At 35.7% G+C, this 15,099-nt stretch overlaps 3 protein-coding genes across 3 annotated transcripts; all 3 read left to right on the top strand.

The window, feature by feature from the left end:
* The first annotated feature begins 1,495 nt into the window (after positions 1–1,495).
* On the top strand, positions 1,496–4,231 carry LOC118060093 (uncharacterized). The gene is made up of 4 exons (XM_035073228.2): positions 1,496–1,654; positions 1,754–1,843; positions 3,113–3,380; positions 3,785–4,231. Exons 1-4 carry the CDS (start codon positions 1,612–1,614, stop codon positions 4,074–4,076), a joined length of 693 nt encoding a protein of 230 aa, XP_034929119.1. The 5' UTR covers positions 1,496–1,611; the 3' UTR covers positions 4,077–4,231.
* Positions 4,232–4,363: 132 nt separating this feature from the next.
* Positions 4,364–6,465, top strand: LOC118060092 (UPF0496 protein At3g19330). The gene is made up of 2 exons (XM_035073226.2): positions 4,364–5,111; positions 5,202–6,465. The coding sequence occupies exons 1-2, from the start codon at positions 5,012–5,014 to the stop codon at positions 6,260–6,262; spliced, it is 1,161 nt and encodes a 386-aa protein (XP_034929117.1). The 5' UTR covers positions 4,364–5,011; the 3' UTR covers positions 6,263–6,465.
* A 3,048-nt stretch (positions 6,466–9,513) lies between these two features.
* On the top strand, positions 9,514–13,498 carry LOC118060091 (uncharacterized protein At2g38710). Its single transcript, XM_035073225.2, has 5 exons — positions 9,514–9,900; positions 11,100–11,219; positions 11,775–11,889; positions 12,636–12,729; positions 13,038–13,498. Exons 1-5 carry the CDS (start codon positions 9,797–9,799, stop codon positions 13,241–13,243), a joined length of 639 nt encoding a protein of 212 aa, XP_034929116.1. The 5' UTR covers positions 9,514–9,796; the 3' UTR covers positions 13,244–13,498.
* Positions 13,499–15,099: the final 1,601 nt, after the last annotated feature.

Below are 15,099 nucleotides of genomic sequence, written 5' to 3'. Positions count from 1 at the left end.
AATTCATGTTCAAAACAAGAATTATAAATTATAAAAATTTTCTGTCCCCCAGACCTAACATCCAAAACTGCCTGGAAAAACTTATCAAGTCCCCTTAGTACCATGCTATCTATAAAAACAGTCTCAATTTGATGTGAGATCAAAAGAACGATGGTAGAGGAGAGAACGCCGCTGTGAGTCCAGGCGTTTTGAAAAAAGAATTATCGCCGGCGTCTTTTAATTGGACAAAGAGTTATCCATCTCCTCATCTCCACTAAACCTTATTCATTCTTTTCCTTCTCTCTCTCTCTCTCTCTCTTAATTTAAAATACATTTAATATTGATTGTTGTGATTATTCCTTAAAATATTTTTTTATTTAAAAATTTATTGAATAAAAATTTATTTTTAATACCAACCTATTAAAATATTCTAAAAATGTAAAACAACTTTATTTTAAAACCAAAGTTTTTTTTAAAAAAAAAATGCTTCTCACCTAAATAAACAAACGTGCCTTGATAAGCGAGTTATTTAAATGTTATTTTACTTGAACAACACGTTTGCTGCTTGTAATTCTTAGTTCTTGCTATTTTAGTCCATTTATTATTCGTTGTATTAACATGAATTCGTGATTGGACCCCTGTGCCAGTTACAGTTTTAGGCTGATCCTTTTTATCAGTTAGCTCTCCCAATTAATACGAAGCATTGAAAAATTTGAAAACAAATACACGAAACAACTAATTATTCTCATTAGCTATTAATTTATTATTCATTTCACTATTAACCTGTAAAATAAATCACTAGTCATTTATTATGGCATTTTATAAAATTTTAATTGGTTGTGGGAAAAAAGGAAAAAAAAAACTATTCTTACAACATGAACTAGTGCTGGTCTAAAAACATTTCATGGCATCATATTACACAATGTTTGCTCGTTCTTCTATTTACTTATCTTAAAAATTAACATGAAACATTATATGTTAAAACTATGTGCATAGTTAGTATTTACATGAAATCTAGATAAACCTGTTAAAAATCCAGGTTAATCAAAATAATTTATGTATATTCCTGTCAAAACTCAAACATCAATGTGTTGAATTATTTTATTAAAATTATTTTATTTTATGTTTTACAAACAATGGAATCAATTCAGCTTATATTATAACCTCATAATTTTAAAACTACAAATAACATGCCGTGAGCATATTAGGGATGTATTTAAAAGTAATAAATATTATTTTTTATTTTTTTATTTAAGAATATATTAAAATAATAATTTTTTAATTTAATTTTTTTTTTTTACATCAACACATCAAAATATATTTAAAAACACTAAAAAAAATTAAAACAAAAAATATTTTAAATTTAATAAAAAAAATCAGTTTTACCGCAACAAAAACGGGATCTAGAACCATGAGCACGTGTAGTGTCTTCCAACCTCAAAGGAAAAAAAGAAGTCATAAAGCCGAAGTCAAGCATTACATTAAAATGACGACATGTCGTTTTATAAATGGACGACATCTGTTTACCAGCGAGATAAATACTTGCAGAAGCATCCATTGAAGAAAGTCGTCTCGATCCCTTCTTCTGCTTCCAGCTTCAACTCCATCCATTAAAGAAACGATAAAAAAACTATGTATCATCCAACCAGAGGAGGCGTTCGCGGAGGACGAGATCGTAAGCTTCCTCTCTCTACATACGTGATTTAATTAGGGTTCGATTGGCAATGTTAATTTCCGGTGTTAAAATAATTTTATTTTTGGTTTTTGTTTGCAGAATTTAGTTGGGATGATGTTAAGGCAGATAAGCACAGAGAGAATTATCTTGGTCACAGTATTAAAGCTCCTGTTGGTAGATGGCAGAAAGGTAAATTCTTTTCTTGTTTTCCCCTTGAATTGTCGTGTTTTTGGTGGCTTCTGCTCTTACTTATTGTCTGGTTTTTGTGTTTTTGGTTGAATGGATGGTGAAGGGGGAATGGGTTGCGGAGAATTTCAGTGTACAAACGGGATTTTTTTTTGTTTATTGGAACTTGTAAATGGAATTTTAGTGTACGACTCTTCTGCCGGATTTGTTTATAGCTTGTTTTATGATATTAAGAGAGATTTAACAACCATGTTTAGAGTTTTTATGCTGTTGCGTTGGTGGTTTGCTCATGACTCTGGTGGATTGGTAGTTCTTCTTCTTTAATTGTGTTTGGGATTGTTGTGGGGGTTGTTATTGAAAGTGCTTTTTGTTTAAAAATGCATTAAAATAATATATTTTTTTATTTTTTTAAAATAATTTTTGATATCAGTACATGAAAACGATCTAAAAACATGAATAAATAAATAATTTTCAGCAAAAAAAAAAAAAAAAAAACCAAATCAAAATTTAAGGGAACACGGTTTGCGCGGCATTCCCAAACAGGCCTGAAGGTATTTGGTTGGGCGAGGTGTGTGGGGTTTGAGTCTTGAGATCGACATAGCTGTCCGCTATGGGATACCTGTGTAATGTGGGGCTCCTTTCTTCTTTTGTTTAGAGGTGGTCTTGTATGTGATACTTCAGTAATGCAGCACTTCTTTTTTATACTCTTTGATGTTCAAATTTACTGCCTATCCATCCACAGTGCTTCATAACATTTTGTAATTGGAGATTTAGTGTAAAACAGTCACTAGTGTAAATGGATAAAAAAGTACTTTCTAGGGATACATCTCATCAGCTAACTGATTGCTTGCAAAGTAGTTTTGGCTTGTGTTGTTATTGTACCCTGTGAGGGAATTGTTTTTTCTTAAGAGTATACAGGTTTGTCCAGCCTTTTCTTCCCCTGATACATTGCTCAGTGGAGTGTGTTGAAAAGATCCACGGAGGACACTGTTATCATGATTTTGGTTGTTTTTCCATTTTATGCATCCACGTTCCTAGATTCATTTAAAGTGGGTGCTAGGTATATTCAAATTTCTGGACCTAATGGCTCTGCCTTGAGCAGTTCTCAGTATAAGTTATAGTCAAAATAGTTGATTAACTGATGTTTCTCTTTCTGTATCTGTTTAGTTTTCAGAGTGTTATTCTTGGCATCTTTTATCTATTGCTTGGCAATTTGAGGAGCACTATCATTAAGAATTTTTCAACCTTTTCTTTCATTCATTTTTTCTACAGGGAAGGATTTACATTGGTATGCCAGGGATAAAAAATCTGGGAGTTCAAATGAAGATGCCTTGAAAGAAGAGATAAAACGAATCAAGGAAGAGGAAGAGCGGTCCATGAGGGAGGCTCTTGGCTTAGCTCCAAAGCGATCTAGCCGACCTCAAGGAAATCGTCTTGATAAACATGAGTATACAGAACTTGTTAAGCGAGGTTCTACGGCAGAGGACTTGGGGGCTGGGCATGCAGATGCAGCACGGGTTGATGGTCTCGGTTTCTCAAGGTATTAAGTCACTAATGACATGCATCGTATAATTGCTATGTTCAACATACTAGTGTGATTCTACCTGGGCTTGTAACATATTTATGCATCAAGATTCAATGCCATGTATCATATGGTGTTTTTTTTTTTATTTGGTGCACTTGTAGAATTGTTTGCCCATGCTTATGTGTTAGGATACTGTAAACTCGCATGGTATTCTAGTTCTCTTCACTCCTGGGTGCACTAAAGGCCAGCAGCTGGCCATAATACTGTATCTGAGTGATGCTTATACACGCAATATTCTGATATTTCCATCTAGCCTGTAGGTTTATCGAGGCTGTTGTGCCAGCATGTAGCATTCTATTAAACTGTTCTTCATTTCTTTTTCATCATTTTTTATGTTTGATTTGAACTTCCTGTTGCAGGGCACCTCGGGCTTGGGAAGACCCAAGTACTCTTCCATCTATTAGCAAGGAGGCTTCACCTGAGCCAGTTAAGGTGGCTATGCCTGATCCACCGGCAGGGAACTCCGAAGAAGATAAACCTGAGGAGGACAAAAGCAGCCGGAAGAAGAGGAGGCATGAAGAGAAGAAATACGAGAAGGAGAAAAAACGTGAAAAGCATGATAGGCACGAGAAACACCATTCTCGTGGTTCTGATGAGAAGAAACACAAGAAAGACAAGGAGCGCAGAACACACAACTCTGGCTCGGACTAAATTTTCTTATTCATTTGGAAGTTTTATCATTTCTGATAGTTCATGATAGATGTCTGTATTGCAGAAATGGAAATCAGCATTTCTGATGTAAACTTCATGTAAGATTTGAAGTGGTGTTATTATGTGAGATGGGGCAATTTATCTGCTTTTGATTAGTTTCAAGTGGTTTTTTTTTTTTTTTTTTTTGAAATGTATTTAAATAATATATATTTTTTAAAAATTTATTATTTTTATATATCAACATATCAAAACAATATAAAAAAATAAAGAAAAAATTAAAACATAGAAGAAAAGAAATTTTATTTTTATTAAAATGTTTTTGAAATGAAAAAAAATAAAATTGATAGTAATCTACAACAGAGACAGAAGCGAAGCATATATGGCTCGTATAACTTCTATCCTAATAATTGGAAATTTTTCATATCATATCTCTTTGGTTTGTTAGAAGGTAATTTTGATAAATAACTAGCAAATAGCTGCATTATTTAGATTTCACACACACTTCTCTCTCTTTTTTCCATTCAAATCCCCGTGTATCTTATAAGGGTGAGGGGTAACATTAGAACTTTATGGAAACTACCAGAGTAATAACGAGATATTAAAACTGTAGAGGGAAAGCGGGCTTTAATTTATTTATAATGACAAAGTGAAGTCTACCTTGGTCAAAAGGTTGCCATCTTTCAACTTTGGATGAGCAAGGAACAGCAACGGGAGCAGCCACCGTCTCCTTATTCAGGCGCAAGAGATAGCGGCGTGGGTGGCTTATCAAAAACTCTTTCTTCTGTCCATCTCCTTTCCTACTGAAATTGATCGTTGGTTCAACTTGGGCAATTCCGATATCATCAGTAGCCATCAACAAGCCTAGAAGAAGATAAAGATCCATTGTCCATGCTTGGAGTTGGAACTTTGACCGTACACAACTCATCCAGATCGAGATGATGCAGTGCCTATCTCTCAAAACATCTTCAGCAGCATCCACAACACACTCACCACCTCCAAACAACGGTGATTATAACTGCCCTCCGGCTTCGCAAGGTCAGATTGGCTTATTCGAAGTCAGATTTTGTGATGCCTGTAACGTGTTTGTGTAAATGTCTGAATGAATCCAATTCTGTTTGTAATCAGCTGGGAACTCCGCGGATGGAACACCAAGATCAAGCGCACAGCCATCCCCTACTGTTAACCTCACTCGCGAATACACCCTCGCTGTCCAGACCAATTCCTATAACGAGATGTGGTCCAGGATTCATAATGACGAAACTCAAATTGAAGAAATTCATGATCATCACAATGAGGAGGATGCTAACCGCTTGCATATGACTCAAGTTCTTCAACCAAATCGAGAATGTGTGGAAGAAGCTCTTCGTGACGCCAAGCCTAACACTCTCACTCGACTTGTATCCACCTACTTTGACAACAGCGAAAACACTAGCCAACTCTGCATTCTTCTCCAACAGAGTGTTTATCGTGCCCGTGCTCTTTATGGTCCTCTTCATAAACTTCTGGATGTTATTCCTACTGACTCAGAATCCCTGTCTCAATCACAATGCGATTGTGCTTTTGATGTCTTTCTCCAATTTGATCGCTTTGGCAACCCTTTCCCTTCCCCCGAATCGCATAACTTTAATGAAATGCAGCAGTGCTTTTCGGAACTGAAGCAGCAACTAGAACGGCGAATCCGCAAGTCACGCTCTAGAATCCACCTAGTTCGCCGAGCCACTTTTGGCTCTGCCCTTTGCGTCATTGGCTCTGTTGTTGCTGTTGTAGTATCTGCTGTGGGAATCGCAAGTCATGCATTTGTTGCCATTGCTGCCACCCCGATATGCACACTGCCGTGTCTCCCTCGCCGCTTGACTAAGAAAGAGCTTGCCCGTGTCGAGCAACTTGATTCTGCTTCTAGGGGTACATATGTGCTGAACAATCAACTTGCTACCCTTGAACGGCGTGTTGCTCGTTTGTATGATGCTGTCGAGTGTGATAAGCATCTTATTCAGATTGGATTGGAGAGCGGTAAGGACTTGCATCCCATTTCACAGGTTTTGGAACGGCTTAAAAAAAACCATCTCAATTTCATTGAACAGCTCAAGGATCTCGAGGAGCATATATGCCTTTGCTGTAATGCTGTCAATAGGGCCAGAGGTCTGCTTCTTCACGAGATCCATCGCCATCAAATTTCTAATTCCTAACAACTGATGACCTGCTTTGAGTCGCATTTACTTGCCATATACTAACTTCATTGCTCTGTATTAACATCTTTCCAACTCTGACTATGAAACATTGCCCTTTACCCGCTCTTAACAATGAGCATCAGGGCAATCATGGCACTTTGTATACCGAAAATGCAATCAGTTCTCAGACACTTTTTTAATGGAGGTATCTTCGCATGATCTGTTTTGAGCCACTACACCTGGTTTGTTCTTTCATTTCATCTTTCCTGCCACATTATATATCTTTGATTAATAAAAGCTGATTTGTTAACTTTCTAGAGGATTATGATATTCACTTCCCAGTTAAATAAGATTTTCTCTTCAGGTCAGATGCATATCTGTGATATTTTCTAGAATATTTTTGGATAGATTTAGGATAGACATCTCCCTTGTCGCTTCAATTCGTTGATGAAAGCTACCAGTACCCAGTACATAAGAGGTCAATGTGGAAGGTACAGCACTTTCATAATGAATGTGTTTACTGTATACAAAATGGATGTTATCCCCAATATCATCAATTCAATTTGAAATACTAGAAGATGATTTTACCTGGGCAATTTTGTTATGTTTCAAGGATAATTTTGATGAGAATAGCTGTTTAAATAGTTTTTGTGGAGCAGTATGGCAATTTCATTTACTTTTCTCGTTCTTTCTTCCTTGTTCTTTTAATCATTTTGTAAGAGATGTTTTCAATGCTTTCTGCTCTTATTTATTGCTTTGGTGCATACAAGCCAAGGTGGTATTTTTTATTTCCAACCAATTTTTCCAATGCTGAGCTCACACATGTACATAGACAACATAGACACTCTATTTGATGTTTGAATCTTCTCCTCTAAATAACGTCGTTGAGTCTTGAGAAAGATGTGGCAGTTTTATGCGGGACACTCTGGTAATACGGAGCCCTTTTCCCGTGGCGTTTAAATCCACTACTTTATTGTTCATGCTACTTCCTAATGTTTTTTCGTTTTTTCTTCCTTAAATGGAAATGTGTTAAATACTTGCATGTGTAAACGAAGAGAATGCCTGGGTACACATCCCAGCAGCTGACTGATTTATTTCAAATGCAGTTCTTCGCATATATTCTTCTGCTAGCGTATGAGAAAACTGTTTTGTTTAAATTACACAGCATTGTCTAGCCCTTTCTCCCTCGTGCATTTCTTTGTGGTGAGGATGTTGTTATTATGATTCAGGCCGTTGGGCCATCTTATGCATCCACATCCCCAGATCCATTGAAACGGGGATGCTAGGTGTCTCCAAATTTCTGTGCCCCGTCGACCCAATGCTTCTGCCTCGAGTAGTAGTTGAAATAGTGTATTAACTGGTGTTTGCTTTCCGTTTCTGCTTGGTTTTCACAGTGTTGGCCATTCTATCTTTTATCTATTGGTTGGCAACTTGAGGCATGGTATACCTTTTCTTTCATTCACTGTATTAACAGGGAAGGATTTATCATCCTAGTAACTAGCACCATTCTTGTGATTCTGGATTCTGATTATAGGAGGAGGAAATTCAGAGGGAGGAAACGTGACTCACTTGGCCAGAACATTCCTTTTCATTTGTAAGTGCTATCATTCTTATTATCTGACGAGAGATTTCCCACGTTTCTGATGGAACCCTCAAGTAAAGATTTGAAGTGGTGGTTATTGTCGGAGATTGATTAGATCTCGAAGAAATCTCTCATGTAAAATCTAAAAGGGAAGGGGAAAACTGTCATGCCATGGAATCTCCTCCGGTGAGCATGGCAGCGCTCCAATTAGGCATGTCTATTCTCCACTTTGAAAGTTTGGGGAGCAGAGATGTTTGTCTGTGAGCGTAGTTGGAACCCAGTACACAAATCTGCCTTTCTAGTGGACCTGCTCAAAAGATGTTCCTTGATGCCTCTTCTTTAAACAGATGACTTTCTCTTTTTCACTTGAGTGAATTATTTTCTAGTCCCTGGATTTTGTGTGCGGTTAAAACCTGGTTCTTCATGTTTGAAAACTTATAAACCAGTCCTTTTTACTCGGTCTTCGATGGCTAGTGTCACAGGGAAAAGCTGGTGACGGGTAAAATTCTCCATTGTTGTCCAAAAGCAAGTGAAAAAAGAACTTTTGGACTTTATGTGAGAATCATAGTTGGAGAACGACTCCTCCCATTGTTATTTAGTCGCCCTAACTTGTTGGATCAAGCAATCTCCCTCCTACACAAGGCAAGATCCGTGATGAACAAAGCATTTGGTTCAGGGTATCTTTCTTGATTGCGATTATTTTAGGCCTTAAGTAGACCAAGTTTCACGTCACGCAAAGAAAAGGATGATCATTTTGTATTATTCTATGCACGAATTTGCTATCAATTGGTTAGGTAGTTGGTGTCCTCGAGCCATGCATCTAATTGCATAAAATCACCTTTAAGCCAATTCTCTTTAGCCTGGATGGCAATGGTAACAAGAAATTCTTCGCTCGAAAGAAGCATTTGAATTTATTTTTTATTTTTAATATAAAACGCATTTGATCAATTATCCATAACTTGCTATTTATTTATTTATTTTATTATTATTTTTAACCATGAAATATATGATTTTAAAGAGTTATTTTGATATTTAAGGAGATCTAATTTATTTCTTGAATTTCCTAGCTTAAGACCTGGAGTTAGTTAACTTTTCTTAAATATATTAAACTGATTCGATGTGAAGGGTGTATTTTTAAGATTACTGGATAAGGGATGCAGTTTTTTAGTTGATTCATAGATTGGTCCAATAATATTTTTAATATCAAAACAAAAAGGTAAAGAAAAATATCACAGAATTAAAATCCTAAAAAAAGGAAAAAAAAACAAATAATATATGTGAGTTAAAAATACAAAATAAATTTATCACAAAAACATGTGGATTGGTAACTTTTATAAATAGAATTTCTTTGGTAACTTTTTTTTTAACGAGATTTTCTTTTTCATTAATCTCAATTCAAAAAAATTAAGACAATACTTCATAATTCATAATTATCCTAAAAGCAATTAAGCAATACTTCGTTGCTATCAAAAAGTAAAAATAAGGGGGAAGAAGACTAAATAATAAGAGTTTCCACTTGGCAAGTTATGGGTGGCACAACGATCACACCCTCCAACAAAAAACAGAAACGACACCGACACGGCAATCATTCCTCGGTAATTTAAGAGAGAAAGGATGGGCAGTTATGGAAAAGAAAAAAGAGTAAAATTTGAGAATTTTTATTATTTTTTATAATAAAACTTTTATTTTCATGTTAAGACTCCAAGACGGGAGATTGCTTCTGCTACAACACCATACGGGGAAGAAAGAAAACCATTAGAGATCCCTGTAGTTCTGTCCCTCTCTCTCTCTCTGAATCATTACAACAGGGGACCAAAAGGGTCTTCCTGTTTCGTTCATTTATTTGTGTTAACCCATCAAAGATCATTTCTTTGTCTCTCTTTGGTTACTTGGAGAGAGAGAGAGAGAGAGAGAGAGAGAGAGAGAGAGAGTAGGTGAATTGTTGGAAGGTAGAAAAGAAAGAAGAAATCATGGTGGCGGCAAACAGGGAAATGGCTGTGTACTGTTTTGATACTCTTGTTGCTCACTACAACTCTGATGATGCTCCTCCTGCTGCTTTTGATGAGGGTCAACAGTAATCTCACTCTCTGTCTAACTGTTTCACTCTTTTAATCAATTTATACATGTATTTGTGAATGCATTTAAATGGGTTCTTGAATTTGGATTGTTTTGTTGCTGCTGGTTTACTTTTGAGTGTTGTTTTTGGATTTTCTTTCAGAAGCAAACAGGGCCTTTTTTGGGGATTGGATTGAGTGGAAACGCTGCTTGATTTTGTGGGATTCTGTTTGTGTTTTGAAGGTTTTATTGGGTTTTTGTTTGCTTGCTGGATTTGTTGATATTGCAAAGTTTTGCTTTTTGAGTTGTTATCCCCCCCCCCTCGTACTTGTCATGGATGGTGCTATGCATGCGTAGATTTTATGATTAGTTCATTGAAATCTCGCGTTTTTTTTTCCCATTATTTTTGCTATCAAACAGCTTACAGAAGTGCTATATCTTAAGAAAATTCTGGTTCTATGTTATAGAAGGTTTTTTTTGTGTGTGTGTGAAATGTAGATTCAAATTTCAAGGTTGCTAAATTTTTTCTGTTTATACTTGGGAGATACAGTGGAAGAGGGCTTTTTTTTTTTTAATGCTGAAATTCTACCTTCCACTTAGCTAGCTGTATCAAACTGTATTGTCTAGTGGAGTTCAGTAGATTTTTTTTTTATATATATATATAACTGCACCTTTGCTCCTTTGCATTTTTATATTCTCTCTTCAGTTTTTTGGTGTTTCAAGATTGCTGTTTTTCAACTGTGCTGTGACTATTTTAAATTTATTTACCAAGATAATTGAGGTTTCAAGTCTGCAGTCTGCTTAATTGCATGGATTGGGTGAATGTTGACAGAACAAGTTTTGAGATTTGTTGGTTGTCATGTTGTGTTGACAGCTTGAATAATCTCTCAGCCTTTGCCATTATTGCGCAATGATGGCATGTCATAGTTTGTCTGAACACCTGGCACGTCTTTGTCAGGTGCCATAGAAGTAGTGATTTTTTAGGAAGGTTTTTACTTCATGGGAATTCTGTGTTGGATAATCTTTAACAAGTTTGTACTTGTTGAGAATGCTGTCTTAGATGATTTTTTGAGAAGTTTTTGTAATTATTGAGAGGTCATATTCATAAAAGTGATAAAAAGTTTTTGCAATGTTGTTTTAGATTTATTTGTTGTCAGTTATGCACACCAGAACCATGTCCTCACTGTCATATTTGACATGGTAATATTCTGTTATCAGCCCATTGTTTGTCACTTGGAAGAAAGTTGTCAATGGAAGTGAGCCTCGTTTACGTGGATGCATTGGAACTCTGGAAGCTCGATACTTGGTTAATGGATTCCGGGACTATGCTTTAACAAGGTATTGCTGTTTATATCCAATTATGTTGCTGATATATATATATATTTCTGTTGAATTGTGGATCTTTCTTCCTCCTTCATGTAAAAAAAAGCATATAACCCTCTGTACCCATTGCCACTCTGTTCCTTTGATGAACTGTCAAACCTTGCTTATCCTTATAGTTTCCGTTGCTAGGAATTGCTTGAATCACATTCTAGTCCAAGAGCATGTGAAAAATGGATTTGGGTTTATGTACAGAGGAAAAAAAAACTTTTCCTTCTTTTCCTTTTGGAGACTGTCAAGTGTCAGTAAGTCAAGGTCTCTTCCCATGCCCCCATGCCCCCCCACCCCAAAGAAAAAACTTAGGAGATGAATCAACCATCTAAATAGATTTCTATAAGGTTTGTTCCTGCAACCTTGCTTTTATTCATTCGAAATTACAAAATGATTTTGTAACAAATTCCTTCTCTTGTTATATTTAAATCTCTTCTCAGTCTGTTTCCTGTTGGTGCGACTTTGGTCTGGTATGACATACTCTTATGAGGCTTCCTACATTTCATTTTTACTGTCTTGCAGTGCTTTGAGGGACCGCAGATTCCCTCCTATACAAGCTAAAGAATTGCCTACTCTGGAATGCACAGTTTCCATTCTGACTAATTATGAAACTGCCAACAACTATCTTGATTGGGAGGTGTGCGCTTTAACTTGTTTAAGCTCTTGAAACTTTGGGGTTAAGATGTTTTCTAACATCTAAACTACCAAGTTTTATTGTGGATAGTATTGTTCTCAGTTATGTTTTCCATTTCATGTGGTCTGAAAGTTTTTAATTGAAAATAAAATAAAATTTTAACACTCTGGAACTTTGATCTAAATTGCTGAACCTTTAAGGTTTGTTGATAGGCGTCTCCTTAGATTTGCAAAATTAGAAGACAGACTAAACAAAAAGTTACGCAGCTGCTAGATTTCAGTTATATCTTCATTATGGCATGCTCCATCATTGATTATCAAACAAGCCAGTTCTCTTAAATAAGTTTCCAAAGATACATTGTTGTGGGGCTCTTTTTCAAATTTTTATTAGGATTTCGCAAAATCAATCAAAGTTATAGAAGCTAACATTGAAAGTTACAGTGAAAAGTGGTTCCCCAGTGCCTACTTTTGAGTGCATACAACATGTTTGGATGCTCATAATACACGTTATGGCCCATCTCCTCAAGCCGAGAGGAGGACTGATCAGCCGTGTTGCTGTTGCAATGTTTGAGTAGTCATAAATTATAACCAAGTAATCATTGTACTTGGTGCTGAAGAAACTAACAGTATCAATGTAAACCTGTCTGCGATTCTCTGTTCAAATGCTTTCAAGTTTTACCTTTAACAGAATCTAGTTACCCTGTTCAATTTTCTTGCCTTCCCAACTTATTATGTGAGTCTGGGTTGCAGGTTGGGACACATGGTTTGATTATTGAGTTTACCGATCCTAATAACAATGTAAGGCGAAGTGCCACTTATTTGCCTGAAGTGGCTGCCCATGAAGGTAAATTCGTTGTTTATTGTATGTTAGTTAACTTGATTGAGCTTGTTTTTAGTTACCGGAGTGAAGCAAACAACTCAACCCAATCGGAGAAAGAGTTCTGGAGGATGGGGGAGCTTAATCCCCTGACAATTTTAGTGACCCTAGCCAATTGTGTTCTTATTTAATGCTCTGGTAATTTAGCCAGGACATACAGATTTAGTTATAGAATGGGAGATTTTTTCGTATTTAATTCCTACGAAGCCTTGCACCCACCGACAAATGTTTTTTGTGTCCAAAGGCCTGATTATATTTTGCCACTTTGGTTTCAGGCTGGACAAAAGAGGAGGCGATTGATTCACTGATGCGCAAAGCTGGCTACAGTGGCCACATTACCGAGTCACTTCGAAAGTCTATACAAGTGACTCGTTACCAGAGCACGTTATTTACTTTGACGTACAGTGATTATGTCTCCTATGTCAGGGCAACCAGGGGTGCAGCCCCGGCTATTAATGGGGTGAAGCCCGGCAACTATTGACTCATCCAAATAAGCCTTCTATTAAAAACAAAAGGCTGGTTTGGCCTGAAAGAAAAGAATCATTAAGGGTGGAATAAGTTTGTTTTTGTTCCACCAGCATTTCTTCTTCAGTAATTGTTATGAACTGTCCTTGGTTTCTTCAAATTCATGGTGATGAGCTCAGTTCCTGTGGCTCATTACAGGACATTCACAAGTTAGGCAGCTTCTCTGGTATAGCTGTATCAGAACTTGAATCTATCCCTTTGTGTTTGTTTACCATGTTGTTCGTTTTATCTTTTGCTTGCATGCAGAAGGCATTATTAGCAGGCAATTTTTATAATTATAATTCTTCGTGTTTAGTTTATGAGTGCCTTTCAAGGAAAGCAAAGCTATATGATGCTACTGCAGAAATAATATTTCCAATAATAGGAAGTGAGGCTGGGTGGAATGGCATTTCCCATCAGAATTAAGCAGAGAAAATTGTTCGATGCTATTGGCCCGTTGGTGTATTTGTTTGAATGCATCACTAGGGAATTCGAACAAGAAGGATACGGATAGGGATTTGAAACGAGCTGATGTTGAAATATCATGGAATATAAATACATGGACGTTTTTGGAGGGCATTTTAATTAATTTAATCAGCTTCCATATTTGTTATTAGAGCTGTAAAACTCCGCTTGACGCCGGTGGATCACCGACCTAAAATCTGGCTTACAACGGTTTATAGCTCGGCCCAACCCACCTGATACTATTTTAATCGGCTAAAAACTCAGCTTCATTGGACGGGTAGGAGAAGATGCGCAAAAAAAACTCCTCAAGGTGTATTTAAGATTGTGATACTTACAGTGATTTAAATTGTTTTTCATTTAAAAATGTTTTAAAATGAAGTTTTTTTTTTATTTTTAAATATTATTTTTTATATTAGTATGTTAATACAATTTAAAAACATAAAAAAAATTATTTTAAATAAAAATAAATTTTTTTAAAAAATACAGTTTAAACTACTTTTTTTAAACACACCCTAATCCTTAACACCTAGCCAGCAACAGCTCTCCCTGGAATAAAGGAGCCATCAATATTCCCACTTCAAAGCACCTTGTTGATCTGTGAAAGCTGAAATATATGTATGGTACAGCTGATTTGTTTTTGTAGAGATTTTGGATATTTTTAAAATTAAAATATTTTTTTATAGTTTTACTTTGTTTTGATTTATTGGTTTTAAAAATAAATTAAAAAAATATTATTTCAAATTTACCGGCTCAACCAGCCAGTTAAATATAATTTAGAAAGTATTTGGAAAAATAAAAGTATTTGAAAAAGTGATAATAATTATAGTATAAAATTATTTTTATTTTAAAAAATATAAAATAATATTTCTTTTTATTTTTTAAAAATTATTTTTAATATCAATTTCTAAATATATAAAAATTAATTTTAACAAATTTTAAAGAGACGTTGTTTACACCATTCCCAAACACGCCATTGATAACCATTATCAGAACTTTACCATCGAACATTTATAAACTATTATTTTCATTTAGAGTCCGTTTGTCTACACGGCTGCGGCTGTGTTTTATTTAAAACGCAGTCCACAGCCGTTTAGTAATTAAGAAAAGTGATTTATTGTGCATGGGACCCACATGAATTTTGCGTTTGAAACGCTGAAACGAAAAGGCAACAAAAACATGCTTTTCGTTCTCTGCAGCTAATAAAAAACAAGGAACACTGCAATTCATTGCACTGTTCACAAGTGAATTGCACTGTTCACATGAACAGTGCAATTCACTTGCACTGTACGCAGGTTTTTTTTTTCTTTTAATAATAATGTGTTAATTGTATTATATTAAAAAAAAAAAAACTAGTTTTCAGAATTAAAT

The sequence above is a fragment of the Populus alba genome, chromosome 10, assembly GCF_005239225.2.
Source record: "Populus alba chromosome 10, ASM523922v2, whole genome shotgun sequence".
NCBI lineage: Eukaryota > Viridiplantae > Streptophyta > Magnoliopsida > Malpighiales > Salicaceae > Populus > Populus alba.
The sequence above is the reverse complement of the archived record's forward strand: the minus strand, read 5'-3'. Positions and strand labels throughout refer to the sequence as shown.

Coding starts and splice junctions, on each gene's coding strand:
- LOC118060092 (XM_035073226.2), top strand. CDS start 5,012: ATGATGCAGTGCCTATCTCTCAAAACATCTTCAGCAGCATCCACAACA. Junction 5,112..5,201: donor CTGCCCTCCGGCTTCGCAAG/GTCAGATTGGCT, acceptor GTTTGTAATCAG/CTGGGAACTCCGCGGATGGA.
- LOC118060091 (XM_035073225.2), top strand. CDS start 9,797: ATGGTGGCGGCAAACAGGGAAATGGCTGTGTACTGTTTTGATACTCTT. Junction 9,901..11,099: donor GCTTTTGATGAGGGTCAACA/GTAATCTCACTC, acceptor TTCTGTTATCAG/CCCATTGTTTGTCACTTGGA. Junction 12,730..13,037: donor TGAAGTGGCTGCCCATGAAG/GTAAATTCGTTG, acceptor CTTTGGTTTCAG/GCTGGACAAAAGAGGAGGCG.
- LOC118060093 (XM_035073228.2), top strand. CDS start 1,612: ATGTATCATCCAACCAGAGGAGGCGTTCGCGGAGGACGAGATC. Junction 1,844..3,112: donor TGTTGGTAGATGGCAGAAAG/GTAAATTCTTTT, acceptor TTTTTTCTACAG/GGAAGGATTTACATTGGTAT. Junction 3,381..3,784: donor GATGGTCTCGGTTTCTCAAG/GTATTAAGTCAC, acceptor TTCCTGTTGCAG/GGCACCTCGGGCTTGGGAAG.